The sequence below is a fragment of the Rhinolophus ferrumequinum genome, chromosome 23, assembly GCF_004115265.2.
Source record: "Rhinolophus ferrumequinum isolate MPI-CBG mRhiFer1 chromosome 23, mRhiFer1_v1.p, whole genome shotgun sequence".
Lineage (NCBI taxonomy): Eukaryota > Metazoa > Chordata > Mammalia > Chiroptera > Rhinolophidae > Rhinolophus > Rhinolophus ferrumequinum.
In genome coordinates, this window is record NC_046306.1 from 30261307 (window position 1) to 30280017 (window position 18711).

Below are 18711 nucleotides of genomic sequence, written 5' to 3' on the forward strand. Positions count from 1 at the left end.
AGCAAGGGATTAAGAACCTATTTGAAGAAATAATGACAAAAAAATCTTCCCTAACTTGGCAAAGGAAATAGACATACAATCTCAGGAATCGCAGTTCCAAATAACATGGACCCAAAGAGGCCCACACCAATGCACATCACAAATTAAAATGCCAAAGGTTAAAGACAAAAAGAATCTTAAAAGTAGCAACAGAAAAGCAGTTAGTTACCTACAAGGGAGCTCCCATTAGAATGTCAGCTGATTTCTCAACAGAAACTTTGCATGGCAAAGGGACTGGCAAGAAATATTCAAAGTGATGAAAAGTAAGAATCTACACCCAAGACTATTCTGCCCAGCAAGGCTATCTTCTAAAATGAAGGAGAAATGAAGAGATTCCCAGACAAGAAAAAGGTAAAGGAGTTCATCACCACCATATTATAAGAAGTGTTAAAGGGACTTCTTTAAGAAGAAGGAAGGAGAAAATAAACATAAATATGAATAATAGAATGGCACAACTACATACCTGTCAATCACTTTAAATGTAAATGGATTAAATGCTCCAATCAAAAGACATAGGGGTAACTGAATAGGTAAGAAAATAAGACCCATACATGTGCTATCTACATGAATGAGATCCATTTCAGATCAAAAGACACACAGAGACTGAAAGTAAAGGTAAAGAAAAAGATATTTCATGCAAATGGAAACAAACAAACAAAAAAGCTGGCATAGCAATACATAACATCAGACAAAATAGGCTTTAAAACAAAAGCTATAATAAGAGACAAAGAACTTTTCATAATGATAAAAGGATCAATCCAACAAGAAGATATAATCCCTATAAACATTTATGGACCTAGCATAGACGCACCTAAATATATAAAGCAGATATTGACAGACATAAAGGAAGAGATTGACAGTAATACAGTCATAGTATGTGACTTTAACACCCCACTGACATAAGTGGATAGATCTTCCAAAATCAACAAGGAAACAGTGGCTTTAAATAACACACTAGACTAGATTTAGTTGATACTTGTAGAACATTTCACCCCATAGCAGTATAATGTACATTCTTTTCAAGTACACATGGAACATTTTCTAAGATAGACCACGTTAGGCCACAAAACAAGTCTCAATAAATTTAAGAAGATTGAAATCATATTAAGTGTCTCTGACCACAATGGTATGAAACTAGAAATCAGTTACAAGAAGAAAACTGAAAAACTGCAATTATGGAGGCTGAATAATATGCTACTAAGCAATGAATTGCTTAACAGTGAGATCAAGAAAGATATCAGAAGATACCTTGAGAAAAATAAAAATGAAAACACAATGACCCCAAATCTGTGAGGTGTGATCAAAAATTACGGTGAATGTTTAAATTAAAAAATGATCACAATACAAGACACATTGCCATTAATCCTCCTCAAAACACTCCCCCTCACTTCAAACACATTTATCCCATCATCCTTGCCACTTTCTGAATAAGTTCTGGAAGTCCTCTTTCGTGAGTGTCTTTAGTTGTGCTGTCGAGGCTGCCTCAATGTCCTGAATCGATTCAAAACATTTACCTTTCATGGTTATTTTGACTTTGGGGAAGAGCCAGAAATCACACGGTGCCAGATCCAGTGAAGAAGGTGGATGAGGACACACCGTAGTGTTTTTATTTGACAGAAATTGCCATTTACCAGAAGTGATCTGTGACACAGAGCATTGTCGTGATGGAGGATGATTACAGCACACTTTAAAACGCACCTTCTTTCAACTGTAGCTCACACCCGACTGACTGCACCCAACAAATTGAAACTTGTCACGCACTGTTACTAAGGTTTGATGTGCCGCTTCCCATATTGAAGATCCCTGCCTTTCTGTTGGATGACACTTAGCAGATTTTTTTTGATCACACCTCGCATGTGACACAGTGAAAGCAATCCTAAGAAGGAAATTCATAGCATTAAAGGCCTACCTAAGAAATAAGAAAAATTTCAAACAATCCAACTTTTCACTTAAAGGAACTAGAAAAGAACAATAAACAAAACCCAGAGTAGAAGGAAGGAAATAGTAAAGAGCAGAGTGGAAATAAACAAAATAGTGTCTAAAAACAAACAAAAAAAAAACAAGAGCTGGTTCTTTGAAAAGATAAACAAAATTGATAAAAAATTCATAAAACTTTAGCCAGACTCATCAATTAAAAAAAGAGAGAGAACCCAAATAAATAGATTCAAAAATGAAGAGAAGTGACAACTGACACCACAGAAATACAAAAAATTTTAAGAAAATACTACAAACTATTATATGCCAATAAATTAGACAATCTAGAAGAAATGGACAAATTCCCAAAAATATAGGATCTTCCAAGACAGAATCGGAAAGAACCAGAAAATCTGAACCAACCAATTACTACTAATGAAATCAAATCAGTAATCAAACCCCCAACAAGCAAAAATCCTGGACTAGAAAATCAGTCCTGGACAGGTGAATTTTACCAGTCAAGGAAGAATGAACACCTGTCCTTCTCAAACTATTCCAAAAATTTCAAGAGGAAGGGAGGATCCCAGGCTCATCTTATGAGGCTAGCATTACGCTGATTCTAAAACCAAACAAAGAAAATTATAGGCTAATATCCCTGATAAATATAGATGCAAAAATCCTCAACAAAATATTAGCAAACCAAATTCAGCAATACGTTAGAAAGATCATATACCATGATCAAGTGGGATTTGTTCCCGGGATGCAAGTTTGGTTCAATATCTGCAAATCAATTAATGGGATACACCACACAAACTAAATAAATTATAAAAATCATATTGATACATGCAGAAAAAATATTTGACAAAATCAAGCACCATTTATGATAAAAAACTCTCAGCAAAGTTGGAATAGGGTGAACATACCTCAACGTCATGAAGGCCATACGTGACAAATCCATAGCTAACGTCATACTCAATGTTGAAAAGCTAAAAGCGTTATCTTTAAGATCATGAACAAGACAATGACGTCCACTGTCACCACTTTTAGTCAACATAGTATTGGAAGTCCTAGCCACAGCAATCAGACAAGAAAAAGAAATCAAAGGCATCCAAATTGTAAAGGAAGAAATAAAACTGTCATTATTTGCAGATGACATGATACTATATAGAGAGAACCCTTAAAGATTCCACAAAAAAATTATTAGACCTGATAAATGAATTTAGTAAAGTAATAGGATATAAAATTAATATTCGGAAACCATTTGCATTTGTATACACCAATAACAAACTACCAGAAAGAAAAATTAAGAAAGCAATCCCATTTACAATTGAATCAAAAAAAAATAAAACACCTAGGAATAAATTTAACCAAGAAGGTTAAAGACCTGTACTCAGAAAATTGTAAGTCATTGAAAATAATACAGATAAATGGAAGCATATACCATGCTCACGCATAGGAAGAATTAACATAGTTAAAATGTCCATACTACCCAAAGCAACATATAGATTCAGTGCAATTCCTATCAAAATACCAATGGCATTTTTCACAGAACTAGAACAAATGATTCTAAAATTTATATAGAACTACAAAAGACCCTGAATAGCCACAGCAATCTTGAGTTAGAAGAACAAAATTGGAGGCATCATACTATCTGATATCAAACTACAAGGCTGTAGTAATCAGAATGGCATGGTACTGGCAAAAAAAAAAAAAAAAAGACACATAGACCAATGGAACAAAACAGGGATCCCAGAAATAAACCCACCCTATACGGTCAATGTATCTATGACAAAGGAGGCAAGAATATACAATGGGGTAACGACAGTCTATTCAATAAATGGTGTTGGGGAAAACTGGACAAATATATGCCAAAACAAATGAAACTAGACCACCTTCTTACACCATATACAAGAATAAACTCAGAATGGATTAAAGACTTAAATGTAAAACCTGAAACTGCAAAACTCCTAGAGGAAAAACATAGGCAGTAAACTCGAGGATATTGCTCTTAGTAATATTTTTTCTGATATAGCTCTTCCAGCAAGGGAAACAAAAGAAACATTAAACAAAGGGGACTACATCAAACTAAAAAATTTTTGCACCGCAAAGAAAACCATCAACACAACAAAAAGACATCCTACTGAACGAGAGAAGATATTCGACAATGATACATCTGATAAGGGTTTAACAGCTAAAATTTATAAAGAACTCATACAACTCAACAACAAAAAAATAAATAAATAAAACAACCCTATTAAAAAATGGGCAGAGGACCTGAATAGACATTTTTCCAAAGAGGACACACAGATGGCCAACAGACATGTGAAAAGATGTTCAATGTCACTATTCATCAGAGAAATGCAAGTTAAATCCACAATGAGATGTTACTTCACACCTGTCAGAAAGGCTACTATTAATAAATCAACAAGTAAGTGTTGCTGAGGAAGTGGAGAAAAGGGAACACTTGTGCACTGTTGGTGGGGTTGCAAATTGATGCAGCCTCTTAGGCCAAAGAGTATGGAGGTTCTTCAAAAAATTAAAAATAGAACTATCTTATGACCCAGCAAGTCAAATTCTGAGTATTTATCAAAGAAATCCAAAACACTAATTCATAAAGATATATGCACCCCTATGTTCATTGCAGCGTTATTTGCAATAGCCAATATATGAAAGCAACCTAAGTACCCATTAACAGATGATTGGATAAAGAAGAGGTGGTACATTTATACAATGGAATATGACTTAGCCATAAAAAAGAATGAAACCTTACCGTTTGCAACAACACAGATGGGCCTAAAGAGTATTATGCTAAATGAAATAAGTCAGATTGAGAAACACAAATACCATACGATCTCATTTATATGTGGACTCTAAAGAACATAATAAATGAACAAACAAAACAGCAGCAGACTCATAGATACAGAGAACAAACTGGTGGTTGCCAAATGGGAGGGTGGTTGAAGGGCTGGGTGAAAATGGTGAAGGGATTAGGAAGCTCATAGTTAGAGTTACAAAATAGTCATAGTGATGTAAAGTACAGGATAGGGAATATAGTGAATAGTAGTGTAATAACTATGTATAATGCCAGGTGGGTACTAGACTAATCTGGGGGATCACTTTGTAAATTATATGAGTGTCTAACCACTGAAAGTAATATAAAATAATATCAAATGTCAATTGTAATTGAAAAATAAAAACAGCAATAAAAAAAGAAGTTAGCTTTTCTTTTTTCCCTTAGAAACGCTCTTGATTTATTACACAGAAAGGTCTGTTCATTACTCTGCCATTGAGCATTGCTTCAACACCAGATTTTAGGGGTCGACACTTATTCAAAACTACTTCACAGAATAAGGCATTCTTTTCTTTTTTTTTTTTTTATAGTTGAATAAAGAAAAAAATCACCCTCAACAGTAGGCAATGTCCAAAAGAAAAAACAAAGTAAACTAATTGTTGCATTACTTCGAAAGTCATTTGAAGAGCCCATTACCTAGTTATTAATTTATCTTAAAAAATAAATCTATGGCAGGGGCATTTTTCAAAGCAACAGCAGCATTTAAGCTTTTTCTGAAAGATTGTGTTCTTTTTCACCATTCTAGCTGTTGTCCTTGGTTAAAAAAATCTAGCCTTCTTACCATTTATCAGCAAGATTTGGTTATTGATAAGTGTTTGCAGAATGAATGAATGAATGAAGAAATGGTTAATTTACTAACAAGTTATGGAAAATCTGAGGGCAATTTTCCTGGTCGCAGAAGTTTGTACATATATTCCTGCCTGTAGCCATAATATCTTAAATTGAAGAACTCTGTTACAGCGTTGTCCATCCTTTTTTAAAACCCTTTTTTTAGATTAAATTGATTAAGGTAACATTAGTTAATAACATATAGATAATTCAATATCTGTGTACTCTATTGTGTGCTCCCCACTAGAAATTTAGTTTCCTTCAGTTACCCCTGTGACCTCTTTACCCAATTAACATTCCTCTCACCCCACTTCCCTTCTAGTAACCACCATTCTCTTGTCTGTATCTATGAGTTTGGTTTGTTAGCTTGTTACTTTTTGTTTTATGTTCCACATGAGTGAAATCATAGAGTTTTTGTCCTTTTCTGCCCGACTTACTTCACTTAGCAAAATACTCTCAAGATCCATCCATGTTGTTATAAATGTCAATATTTCATCTTTTTATGGCTGAGTAGTATTCCATTCTGTGTGTGTATACCACATCTTATTTATCCAGTCATCCCTTGACGTACACTTAGCTTGTTTTCCATCCCTTCTGATGTGTAAACACTTCTAGGTAATCTGACTCCTTCGTGACTCATTCATTTCCAGTCAATGCCTTGAGTTCTTCATGTTCCAGAAAAAAAAAAAATCCTGTGTTAATAATATTCATTTTAGTATTTAAAATACAATTTAGAATTGTATGCCCTTAATGTACACATAAATTATTTAAAACTATGAGTCTTCGTCATGGGCACACATGCATTCACTCACACAGTGATTACTCACATGTAAGCATCCTTTTTTTTCCTACTTCTTGTGCTTATTTGAAACCATTTAGTTCCCTTCATTTCCATGGACTGTCAGAAAACAGGAAAGTCACTTGTGAGGGTTAGAGTATCCTCTCTCTCTCTCTCTCTCTCTCTCTCTCTCTCTCTCTCTCTCTCTCTCTCTTTCTCTCTTTCTCTCTGTATCTATCTATCTATCTATCTCTATCTCTTTTCCAGGCCATCTGATCCCAAAAAAAATGTGGACAACGCTGGAAAACTTTGTATTTTATGGACAAACATAATGTCTCGTCTTCCCAGTCCATCGTTATTACTTCACCACTAGGTGACCCACTGCCCTCAGGGAGAAGCATCCTCACGGACTGGGGCCCCCTCCATTGTTTTCACGGATACAAAACAACTCAATGAGCTCACTATGAAAAAGAAAATCTAATTCTGATGTTACATGTGGAATTTTTTGTTTTTTTTGTTTTTATGTTTCTATTATAGTGAAATATCCACAACATAAAAATTACTGTTTTAACCATTTTCGGTGTGTAGCATTAAGAACATTCACACTGTTATGTAACCATCATCACCATACATCTCTAGAACTTTTTCGTCTTCTCCGGCTGAACCTTTATACCCATTAAGCACTAACTCCCATCTTCCTCCCTGTTTATTTTTTAATACATAGGGAAAGCAAGGAAATGAGGGCACACCAGGCTAAGATTTCTATGGAAAATAGCAAAGCCATCAGCCAAGATAAATCTATCAAGAATAAAGCAGAACGGGAAAGGTAAGTCCGAAAATGCTCTCTGTGGGACTATAGCATCGACCTAAAGATACAAGCTTAACGTTTATGTGTGTATACACACACACACACACACACACACACGCACACTCACATATAAGATAGTAAAACCCTTGTGAGTTTTGGCTAAGAATGCTGCTATTATAACTGCTATGAAGATTTATTATTGCTATAGATTGTTTACTACCACTAGTAAAATAAATTTACATTCAGTGTATGTGTGCTCATTCATTTACAAACAAAACTGTATAAAATATGGCAAAATAGCCTTCCCACATTCCACTGGGTCACCCTCCTTGCCTCTCACCGGCTCAAGTGTAAGCCCATTCTGTGTGGGCCGGCTCTGAGTAGCAGCATGTCGGAGGAGCATTATCTTCCCTTGATTTGCCTGATGCTTCCTTGACACCAGGAACCATCTCCCAAGCCCTCACCCTGGTTTTCTGGTTTGTCCTTGTCTTAAGTTAGGTTTTTCTAAAACCAGAGAACAGGGCGGGAATATGGGTGCATGTGGAAGAGATCTGCACAGAAGGGGAGTAGGGGAAACAGGAGGGGGCGAGGGCAGGGGCTGAGCAAGAATATGGTCTCAGCTAGAGTCCCTCTCCCTCTTCAGCCTGATCCCAAGCTCTAGAGTAAAAACTGCACCATGGATTTGAGTCTTCAAGCTTTGTACTTGTGTGTTAGGACACCAATACAGCATGCTTCATTTTATTGCACTTCATCGATGTTGCCATTTTTTTACAAATTGAAGGCAAGACCCTCCACCAGCAAAAAGATTATGACTCGCTTTATTGCAGCACTCGCTTTATTGCGGTCGTTGGCAACCAAACCCTCAATATGGTGGTGTGCCTGTCGTCGTGTTACCAAGAGAGGGATTTAACAGCACTTGAATCCTAGTTCTCAAATTACCATAAATTCTGTTACTGATAACCTAATAAGCAAAGTTATTTGTTTAATTTTCTAATTTTGACTTAGTATACTTATGTATTATATCTCTACATCTAGATGGTTCTAAAACACCCACAAATGGCTGCTTTTTTGAAAAATAATTTCCCTATGCTAAATGGTTATTTTTGTGTGTTATTTGTATGTGTGTGTTTATCTACTTTATCAAACTACTGAGAAGTAAAATTAAAAACTTATAATCAGGGAGCTAAGAAAGACACATAGAAGCTGAAAAACATTTCTGTTCTTGGGTCAAAAAAGCATGTCAACAGAAACTACACAACATTTATAACTGAACGACAGTGCAAGCACTATTTATCAATGTGTAGCTAAAGTGCACAGCAAAAGAATCAACAAACCGAAGCCCCCTATGCAATGGGAGGTAATATTTGTAAACCATACATCAGATAAAGGGTTAATATCCAAATCATATAAGGAACTCATACAACTCAATTGCTAAAAAGTAAAATAATAACCCTATTTAAAAATGGACAGAAAACCCGAATAGACATTTTTCCAAAGAAGACATATAGATGGCGAAAAGGTGTCCAACATCACTAGCATCAGGGAAATGCAAATCAAAACCACAATAAGATATCACGTCACATCTGTTAGAATAGCTATTCTCAATAAATCAACAAGCAGGAGTTGGTGAGGATGTGGTGAAAAGGGAACCTTGTGCCCCGTCGGTAGGAATGTCAATTGAACAGCTAATCACTATGGAAAACAGTAAGGAGGTTCCTCAAAAAATTAAAAAATAGAATCACCATATGATCCAGCAATCCCACTTCTGGGTATATATCAGAAGGAAATGAAACCACTATCTGGAAGGAGATATCTGCACCCTTATGTTCACCGCAGCTTTATTGTCAATGGCCAAGACACAGAAACAACCTAAGTGTCCATCAATGGACGAATGGATAAAGGAAGAGTGATATAAATATATAATTTAACCATGGAAAAAAGATGAAAATACTGCCATTTGCAACGACACGGATGGACCTTGAGGGCATTATGCTAAGTGAGATAAGTCAGACTGAGAAAGAAAAATACTCTATGATCTCACTTATATGTGGAATCCAAAACAATGCCAAACTCATAGAAACAGAGAATGGTGATTGCCAGGGCAGAGGGCATGGGGAGATGTTGGTTAAAGGGTAAAAACTTGCAGTTAAAAGTTGAGTAAGTTCTGGGGATCTATTATAATTATATACATTATGGTGACTATAGTTAACAATACCTATTATATACTTGAAGGTTTCTAAGAGAGTAAATTTTAAATGTTCTGACCACAAAAAAAGATAGCTAAAGTGATATTTAAACTGAAAATTATAGCCTAGATGTATATATTTTTAAAAGAAATGAAAATTAATAAGCTAAACACTCAAATGTATAAAATAATAAAAACAAAGTGAACCCAAAGATCTCAGATAGGAAGAAATAATAAATAAACAAGCAGAAAATATTGAAATAGAAAACAAAAGGCAATAGATAGTATCAGCAAAGAGAAAAACTTTTTATTTGAAAAAAAAAAATAATTAAATCAGTAAACCTCCAGCAAGGCTGATGAAGAAGAAAAAGAGCAAGAAAGCACAAGTTAATAATTAGAATGAAAAAGGGAAATAACTGCAGACACAATCAATATTTTCAAAAACCAAGACTTCTATAAATAATACCACCGATGAATGTGAAAACTGAGATGGAATGGACAATTGCCTAGAAAAACAGAAATATCAAAAATGACCAGCAAAGAAGAAGAAAACCTGAATAGGCCTATAACTATTACAGAAATTCAATCAGTTTTAGGTCTATTCAGTCATGAAAAGCACTCCACCTCACTGGTAATCAGAGAAATGCAGGTTAAAGCAGCAGCATGATGTCATTTTACAAAACCAACCAACTGACAAAAAAGTAAATGTCTGATGGTACCAACAGTAGGTGAAGATACGGAGATGGGTAGCACCCAGACTCTACGGATGGGAATGCAAATTGGGACAAGTGCTTTAGAGTCAAGATGAAGTTGTTCATTCCCTACCAACCTGCAAGTGTAGGTATCTACCCTGGAGAAACTTTTGCCCGGATGCACTGGAAGATGGACCCTATACTTCATTCATTTATTTAGTCAATGGCTACTTAGTGTGTCAAGCATCACAGGGCCCTATGCACCAGATTATTGTGACATTGTTTAGAAATAACCGACTTTTCATTAATGGAAAAATGGAAATATTGTAGTCTATTCACAAATGGAAACTATCCATACAGCAGATGAAAATAATGAAAGAGTTTGAAACAGCTGTGTCTCTAAAACATAAGGCTAAGTTGTAAGTTAAAGAAACCCAGAATGTTACCATTTAGGTAAAGTTGGAAAACACACAAAACAATATACACTTGCAGCAGCATCACCTGAGAGGTTGTTAGAAATGGCGGGTAACAAATTCAGAATAGTGATTATGTCTGGAGAGAGAAAAGGGAGAAAAATGGAATCAGGAAGAATACAATGTGGGCTTTGATTATATCTATAACACTTTATTTCTTTTACAAATGTGAGACAAACATGGCAAATCATTAATATTGACTAATCTGAGTGATGGGTACACAGATTTTTAAAAATATTTTTCTCTGTTCATTTTATGTTTCAAAATTCCACAATAAAAGTTAGGAAAAGAAAGTGATAATTTTATCCAGATAATTAAATGAAATGTAACTCTTCTTTAACACTATGTTAATTCCATTTGGTTTCATATCAACTGTTCTTTGTACCTATTATTTTTAGGCGAGTCAGAGAGTTAAACAGCAGCAACACTAAAAAGTTTCTGGAAGAAAGAAAGAGAGTAAGTATTGTAATTTTCTTGGCGCTCTTCCTTAAAAAACTATTTAAAAAAATAACACATGCTTAGATATCAGACTTATAGCTAATTTTCTTAGTTTGATTTTTCTGTATATTAAACATTTTAGCTTCCCTGCTCCCTGAAAGCTAAAGTAATTCTCCCTAAAATCTTTAAGATAATTATTTGGTACCATTTTATATAGAAAATTCATAAGTATTCTATTATTTTCTAAGATTTTAGCAGGAAAGATCTTCCCAGGAAGAATTATGGGTCTAAACTTTCCCAGTTTTAAGACTTTTTTCTTGTTTTTTATTATTATCTCACTTTCTTAAATTGTAAAATTACCAGTCATTCCTCAACCCTAAATTCTAAGATTACAACCCAAAGTTTATCAGAATTTTCTTTCTTTGCAGCTCGCAATGAAACAGTCCAAAGAAATGGATCAGTTGAAAAAAGTCCAACTTGAACATCTAGAATTCCTAGAGAAGCAGAATGAGCAGGTATTTCACCTAAAAAGTATAAAAAGACATAGGCAGCCAGGCAGCTTTGGAAGGCAAATACTGAGTGGCCTGCAATGACCCATCTGCTAAAGCCAGTAACCTGAGTAATGGCGTGGAAAAGTGGCTAGAAAATGTGGTGCCTATTAACTGTAATTTCCTGTCTCATCCAAAAAGAAAGTGGTCTTTTTTGAAGTGGGAAAGGGAAGTGACTGTGGAGAAAAAAGAATCAAAAGTCATCAATTGAATAGATTATGGGAATTCTAAGAAGGACGTTACTGAGGAGGAAGAAACAGGCTACAAATTATTTCTCTGTTTTCATTTAGAATTTTACAGTTTGCAACCTAGAGGCAAGTGATACTATGTTTAAAAGCAAATGAGAAAACCACCTATTTTCAACCTCAACCTAAAAATGAAGTTATAAACACTTCTTAGGGCTTACAAGTAGGACCTAAAGGCATGAAGGGCCATAACTGCAAACCACTTGACCTGAGTGGATATACTCTTGATGCTTTTTTCCAGCAAGGCAAAACATTAAATTGAGAAGTGCACACAAATAAAAAGATTTATCCAAAATCCAATTGTTTAGTTAGGCCATTGGGCATATACCGACACCAAGATAAATGTATGTTTACTTCAAGCATAGTACAGATGGGCTCCATCCCAAATGGGCTACTGTCCATCAGCCGTCACAGTCTCACTTCAATTTGATGGAAATATCTCTAGCATATATGGCAAAATGACCCTCAGTAGCAGTTTTAATTTCAGAATATCTCAGTTCAAATTTCACTCTTCAGGTGTAGCTGGTTTGGAAGTTATTATTTCTAGATAATTTACTTCCATCTAAAAACTATAAAGATGTTTTGGTGAAATACGTACTCGCACTATATTGTTCTTTCCTGTTTCCTCCCATCCATAAAGTAATCCTATTTAAGGTATATTTTTTCAGAGGAAAGCGCTGCCGTTGAAGAACACTTAAGTAAGAATTATGCTAAAAAGTACCTTTGAGAAAGTAAAACAAAACCGTAAGACCCTTTTTTTTTTTTGGTATTACAATTGAGTAACAAATAAATCCATCCTCTGGTTTCAGATTCTTTACTTTTTGGTGGACAGGAGGGTTACTCATGAATATACTTCTGAGTTACGTTTCACATTCCCTGTTGAGCTAATGCCTCTGTTCATGAACAGTCCACAGATCCCCAACAGCAACGATAAATGTTTATTGTCCCATGGGTCCAAGTCATGTGACCAACTCATAGATACATCACGTTCTGGTACAAATTACCTAGCTTGTGTTTTTTGCCCTTAAAGCACTTCTCAGGAAGTATTCCTTGGGGGGAAGTGGGAATACGAATAAGGGTAAAGCCACCATCTCCGAAACATTAGAATCCACTTCATGATTCAGGGCTGGGTGAGGATAAGGAAGGGTGCGCAGAAGAAGGCCCAATGAAGGTAAGGCACAGTTATGTTTCAGTTAACTAAATTAAGAAACTACTTAGAAATTATTATGTTGCTTAGCAACAAATTTGACTAAAGAATGTAAATGTGTTAAAAATAACTCATCACTACAATAGTGTTTTTCAGAGCTAGAGAACACAGTTACCTAGTGTTTTTGGTTTCAGAGCCAAAGTACATAATAAAAAACTCACTTTGAGCTTTTATCTTAATACATGGAGAATTCAAACCACACCAGAGTTCTTACATTAAATATTGGATCAGTGGTAGTTGTATTGATTGGATCGTGTTGGGAGGATAGTGGCTTTTTGTTCCAAAAATACATATAATGCCTTTCAACATGTCATAAGTATTGTCTACCACCTACAACTGATACTTTGAGTCACGGAAGCCTAGGAGAGCACAGAACATGAGAAGGCCTGAGGTTTGATTAAGATTAAATTAAATTCAATGAAAAGAAATTCAAGATACAGTGACACTTCTGGCAGATGTAGAATTTGGACTTGAATTTCTTTGTGAAGCTTTGCTTTACAAATATGGCCTATTCCATAACAAATTCAATCCCGGATGTTTTTAGCACATTGTTTTGCTCTCAATTCACAGTTACTCAGTATGTTAAAACACTGTTGTAGGTGCAGTGCAAAAGATACAGTGCCTCCATTTCTTCCCTTATAATAAAGATCTGGAACCATGCAGGAGAGCTCCCTTTATAATCCAACATTTCATTGGCAGAAAACAGTTTCCTGTCTGCAGACAGCCCCAAACTTTTACAATAACCTCCCAAACCATTGTTATACCCCGAGACCTTTCTGTTTCTAAGCCAATAGTAAATTAATTTTAATATTCTCCCATAATATCTCCTTTTAAGTTTTCTTACTGCTTTCCTGTGACCCTGCTTCTCTAAGTTCTCCCAGAAACCCCAACGCAAAGCATGGAATGGGTGTACTTAATTACCTGGACCAGTGTTAAGGGCACTGGCAGAAGGAACTCACGTTTTAATATATTTTGGTCCTGATTCTGGATCCTAACTCATGAGTCCTTTTTAAGCCACTACTTGGTCAACCAGTGATTCATTTAAAACTCCATAGGTCTGTTTAATTTTTCCCGCAGACCTACCAGCCACACAACGTCTATCTCACCCATCTTGACATGTACCATCTCAAACATTAACAGCTCCATTTCTATCGCACCCAAGTTTTCAGAATTCATTTTATCATCAACCCTATCATTTAATAAAGAGAGGTGAGGGACCTTGCTAAAGGGAGGGCTCTCCATTCACTGGCTCAGAAGAGAGGCACCGTCTAAGCTAATAGGCATCGGTTGTTTGTTTTGTTCTTTTTTTCTGTTGAGATCAACTCGGGGGAAGTTTGTCACTGATGGTTGTATACATATTTTATTCTTAGATTTTTGCTTTTCTGTATATGGTTTTTGCATTCATTTCGCTAATTCACTTCAGTATTCATTTATTTTCTTTGTTTTGTATGTATGACTCAATTTTGACATTACTATTTTTGTACAAACAGCTTTTGAAATCCTGTCATGCAGTGTCCCATACTCAAGGTAGGACTGAAACTCTGATAAGCAAGACATTGCTTTCCTTCTCAACTATGTCAGTTTTCTCGGGGTAGTCTCCATTTATAATTCAGATCTGGTCATAACTAATATCTCCAAGGTTTGGATTTAAAAGCTTGATTATTTCATGCTTGGATTTCTGACGTAATGTTCAAACCCAAATGCCCAAAATCTTTAGAGAATTATTTCTTATAGAGTGTTACCAGCATTTCTAATTGCAGACCTGGGAAACACAAGTCATGCTGCTGAGGGCATACCCAAGCATCAAAAACAGAGATATACCGTTGTCATTTGGACCGATCACAGCTAAGACTGGGTCACAGAGTCAGATCTTTCACAAACACTGATATGACTGCAATTAATTTGTAAAGCACCCACTGAAAGTTCATTGGTGGTTTTTAATGACAGAGTTATGGTCTGTATGCAGGAACATTATACAATGTCATTATACAATGACTCTTGTCATGCTTTCTACTAAATCCAGTCTGCCAAGCACCTTAGTCATTCCTAATAAGTAAGGTGACTATTTTATTGTCACAAGCAGGACAATTTTGAGAGTGAAAGCGGGTGCTGTTCATAATAGTATCAACTAGAACTGTTCCTGGCAAATGGGGTTCAATGCTTACCCTGCTCATAGGAGAACTTTGCTTTTGGAATCATTTTTAGTGTCATATGATGCTTCCTTCTAAACTGTTCAATATTGCCTTTAAATGTTAAAAGGGGAGAAGCACAGGGATACCTTTATTACTATTTAATGAACATAAAAATGTTTAATTTCCAGTGCTAATAATGTTTCACTGTCATCTTTTATGAATACTCTTTGTGTCATAGTTTCATGTTTGTATATTTTTCTCCATTTCTTCATTTCCCTATTAGAGTATTATTATATTTCAGGTATAAAAAAATATTTGGGAAGGAACCATCCATCCCAATTGTGAACAGAAAGAAATAATTCTTCGGTGTTATTATATCCATCTTGACCAAAATGAAATTTAAAGCCACCATATAAAAATAATAAGAAAATCACTGTATGGTCCATGGGTTAAACTAATTTTGTAGCAGGACTTTGGGACCTTTAGATGCTCTTAGTACGATCTATAGCATTGACCAAACCCTCCTACTGAGCTTCTGTTTCTGGAATATCTAAGTAGACATGAAGAATAACATCAAGGACCTCAGTGTCCTCCTCTGAGTTATAGCCTAATATGTCCATGTTTCCATTCTTAAAAGTCCTTTATTTCAAAGTCCTTTATTTTAACAAAAGAAGAGAGGGGTACCTTATTGTTCCTCCAAAAGACATGCATTGGATTGGGAAGAAGCAGCCAGTGGAAAGTAAAAGCCGAAATGAACCAATTAGTTTTCCTTATATTGCAAAGCAATTATTTACACCAGAACCTGCACCACATCTGACTCCTTTCCACCTCCTAAACCAGCTGGTTGTCTTAGAAATAGTCTTAATCCATGAGATTGAGCTCACCATGGCTTACTTCCTGGGGTAGCTGGTAAAAAAAAAAAAAAATGAATTACCCCAGAGAAATGAGCGCCCTAAGGATAGTTTTTGGACGATAGAATTCCAGGAGCCCTACTTATTCTTGGAACGTACTATTTGCAGGATACTCCAGCGAAAGCAATGTGATATCCTCCTACCTAAAGGTCTCCATGAGGTAGATTCTGAAGAAATTATTTTTGATGAAATTTCAGGCTATTTGGTGAATAAATTGCACATAAGCAACACTTACTCTGAAAGTGATCAAATAATTGACACACAGTTAAGGCAATATGTCAATCTTTAGAAAGTAATTCACACAAACATTTTAATGTGACATGCTCTAAATATGAAGTGACTGGTTCAGCCTCTTTTCAAATGGTTTTCCTGACACTGTGTAGACCAGTCCTTTTACAACTTTAATGTGCATTAAAAATACTTCCTTGGTATCTTATTAAAAGGTGGATTCTGACTCAGTAGGTCTGGGGTGGAGTGCAAGATTCTGCCTTTCTCACAAGGTCTCAGTTGATGCTGATGCTGCTGGTCCATGGACCACTCTTTGAGCAGCAAGGACATAGTGACAGCATCAGATTTACACAGGAGAAGAGAGGCCAAGTATGCTACATGCCTTCAGGAGAGGATTTCAACATGTAAGCCCATGTTTCTGATGTTACAGGCGAAGGAGATGCAGCAGATGGTGAAATTGGAAGCCGAGATGGACCGCAGACCAGCAACAATAGTGTGAAACTCCAAAACGCAAACTGAAGCAGCAACACCACACAGCATCAAAAGTTCTCTCCCCAACTTCTGAACGCAAAGTCCATGGAAGAAAACCGTTGTCTTTTGTGTTTCCTTTATGTATAGACAAGATGTTACCCAAAACCACAGACTTCCATACTTCTAGTTCACATTTTGAATCTTGAATTTCCTTGGCCAACCCAAAGTAGCTACAAATGCACAAAAATGACCATTCCAATAAGGCAGAGTTGAACCATGGATAACGCAACTTAAACATGTTTGCTATAAAATACCCATCACAAGTAAATGAGCCTGGTGTTAACAACTCTGCTTTGTGATGCATTAGGACATGTTTGAGCTGCAGCAAAAATAGTGCATTAGCAATTTAATAGCAAGTGCATGCACTAGAAAAAAAAACCTCTGTCAATAAATCAATCAGCAAAAGTGAAGATTGGCGAGACAAGTAATTTTGCGGAACTTTTCTACATCTAAGTTACCTCATTATTAAGTGCCATGTCTCTACCATGCCATAAGAAGCTTATTTTCTGTAAAAGTTGTGGAAATTATTAGAAAAATAGAACAGTATACCCGTGCCAAAACTCATCAGTGCTCAAAGGAGAACTCTGTTAGGTACATCTGAGGAAGTTTACATCTGACATTGCTTTCTAGGAATTGCTTCGGCCGATTCCAGATGTTATAATTCACTATTACACCTTCAAGATTGTGAAGTGGTTATTGGCAAACGTTTGTAAATGTGACCATGTATAAAGTATTTATACTCCTAATTCACACTGTTATAGAGCAAAATCATCTAAGTATTGCCACATGACAAGATTAGTAAACAAGAATACTAGAACTATGTTTGCATGATACACAAGCACCAATTAGGACTAATCCGTACAGACACAGTTAACCTAAGGCCAAATCAATACTGGTGGAATAAATGTATGGCACAGACTATAATTTGACTATCAAGACTTTTAGCATACCGAAAAAGTCTATATATATGTGTATATGAATTACGTGGGCATTCTTGATACTTCAACTTCTAGTTTCAGAAAAAAGTACATAACTAATTTAATTTTACACAAAAATATTTATGCAGATTTTCAGAATTTCATATCAGGAAATAACCTTTTTATGTCTGTTAAATATCAAAACAATTTGCTACAGTGTTAATCTGCATGGTCTTTAAGCCTGCTGTGGTGGTGTTACAGACAGTGCATGAAAAAGTATTCCGCTGGGAATTGAGCCAGGCCACCAAAGCTGAGAGGAGCGCATGGAAAGCTGGTAGCCTAGAACTAATCAGATTACTGATTTTTAGACTCAAAATACCAACTGACATTGTTGTATATGCTTGTACAAATTGATTCTGTGTGTTCCTCTGAATAAAGCAGAGAAAATTATGTTACCATCAATAATGAAATTAAACTTCCAACTTCTCTAATAAAAATTTAAAACATGTAACACCTGTCAGCATATTTGCTCCCAAGGATGCTTTTCAGTAAACGTTTTGCCTTTTTCATAAATGATAGAGATCGTTACTTTACAACTTTCAAAAGAGGCTTATTCATTAAGTGTTGGAAAGGCTGTGGAGAAAAAGGAACACTCATGCACTGCTGGTGGGAATGTAAATTGATGTAGCCATTATGGAAAACAGTATGGAGGTTCCTCAAAAAATTAAGAATAGAACTGCCATACGACCCAACAATCTCTCTTCTGGGTATCTACCCCAAAAATCTGAAAACATTTATCTGTAAAGATACGTGTACCCCTATGTTCACTGCAGCATTATTGACGGTGGCCAAGACATGGAAACAACCAAAGTGTCCTTCAATACATGATTGGAGAAATAAGATGTGGTACATATACGCAATGGAATATGACTCAGCCATAAGAAAAGATGAAGTGCTGCCATTTGTGACAACATGGATGGGTCTTG

General features: G+C 35.8%; 1 protein-coding gene across 6 annotated transcripts in view; it reads left to right on the forward strand.

Annotated features, from left to right (window-relative positions):
- The window catches only part of PLCB4 (phospholipase C beta 4), a 393005-nt gene extending 374667 nt beyond the window's left edge, over nt 1-18338 (forward strand). For 4 of the 6 annotated variants that reach the window (XM_033094862.1, XM_033094858.1, XM_033094861.1 and 1 more), the window contains 5 exons: nt 7135-7236; nt 10967-11024; nt 11435-11521; nt 14497-14533; nt 16708-18338. In XM_033094862.1, coding sequence (XP_032950753.1) covers nt 7135-7236; nt 10967-11024; nt 11435-11521; nt 14497-14533; nt 16708-16796 — 373 coding nt within the window. In that variant the 3' untranslated portion in view covers nt 16797-18338. The remainder of the gene's footprint in view (nt 1-7134; nt 7237-10966; nt 11025-11434; nt 11522-14496; nt 14534-16707) is intronic. The other 2 variants (XM_033094863.1, XM_033094864.1) reach the window with 1 other exon arrangement.
- Nucleotides 18339-18711: the final 373 nt, after the last annotated feature.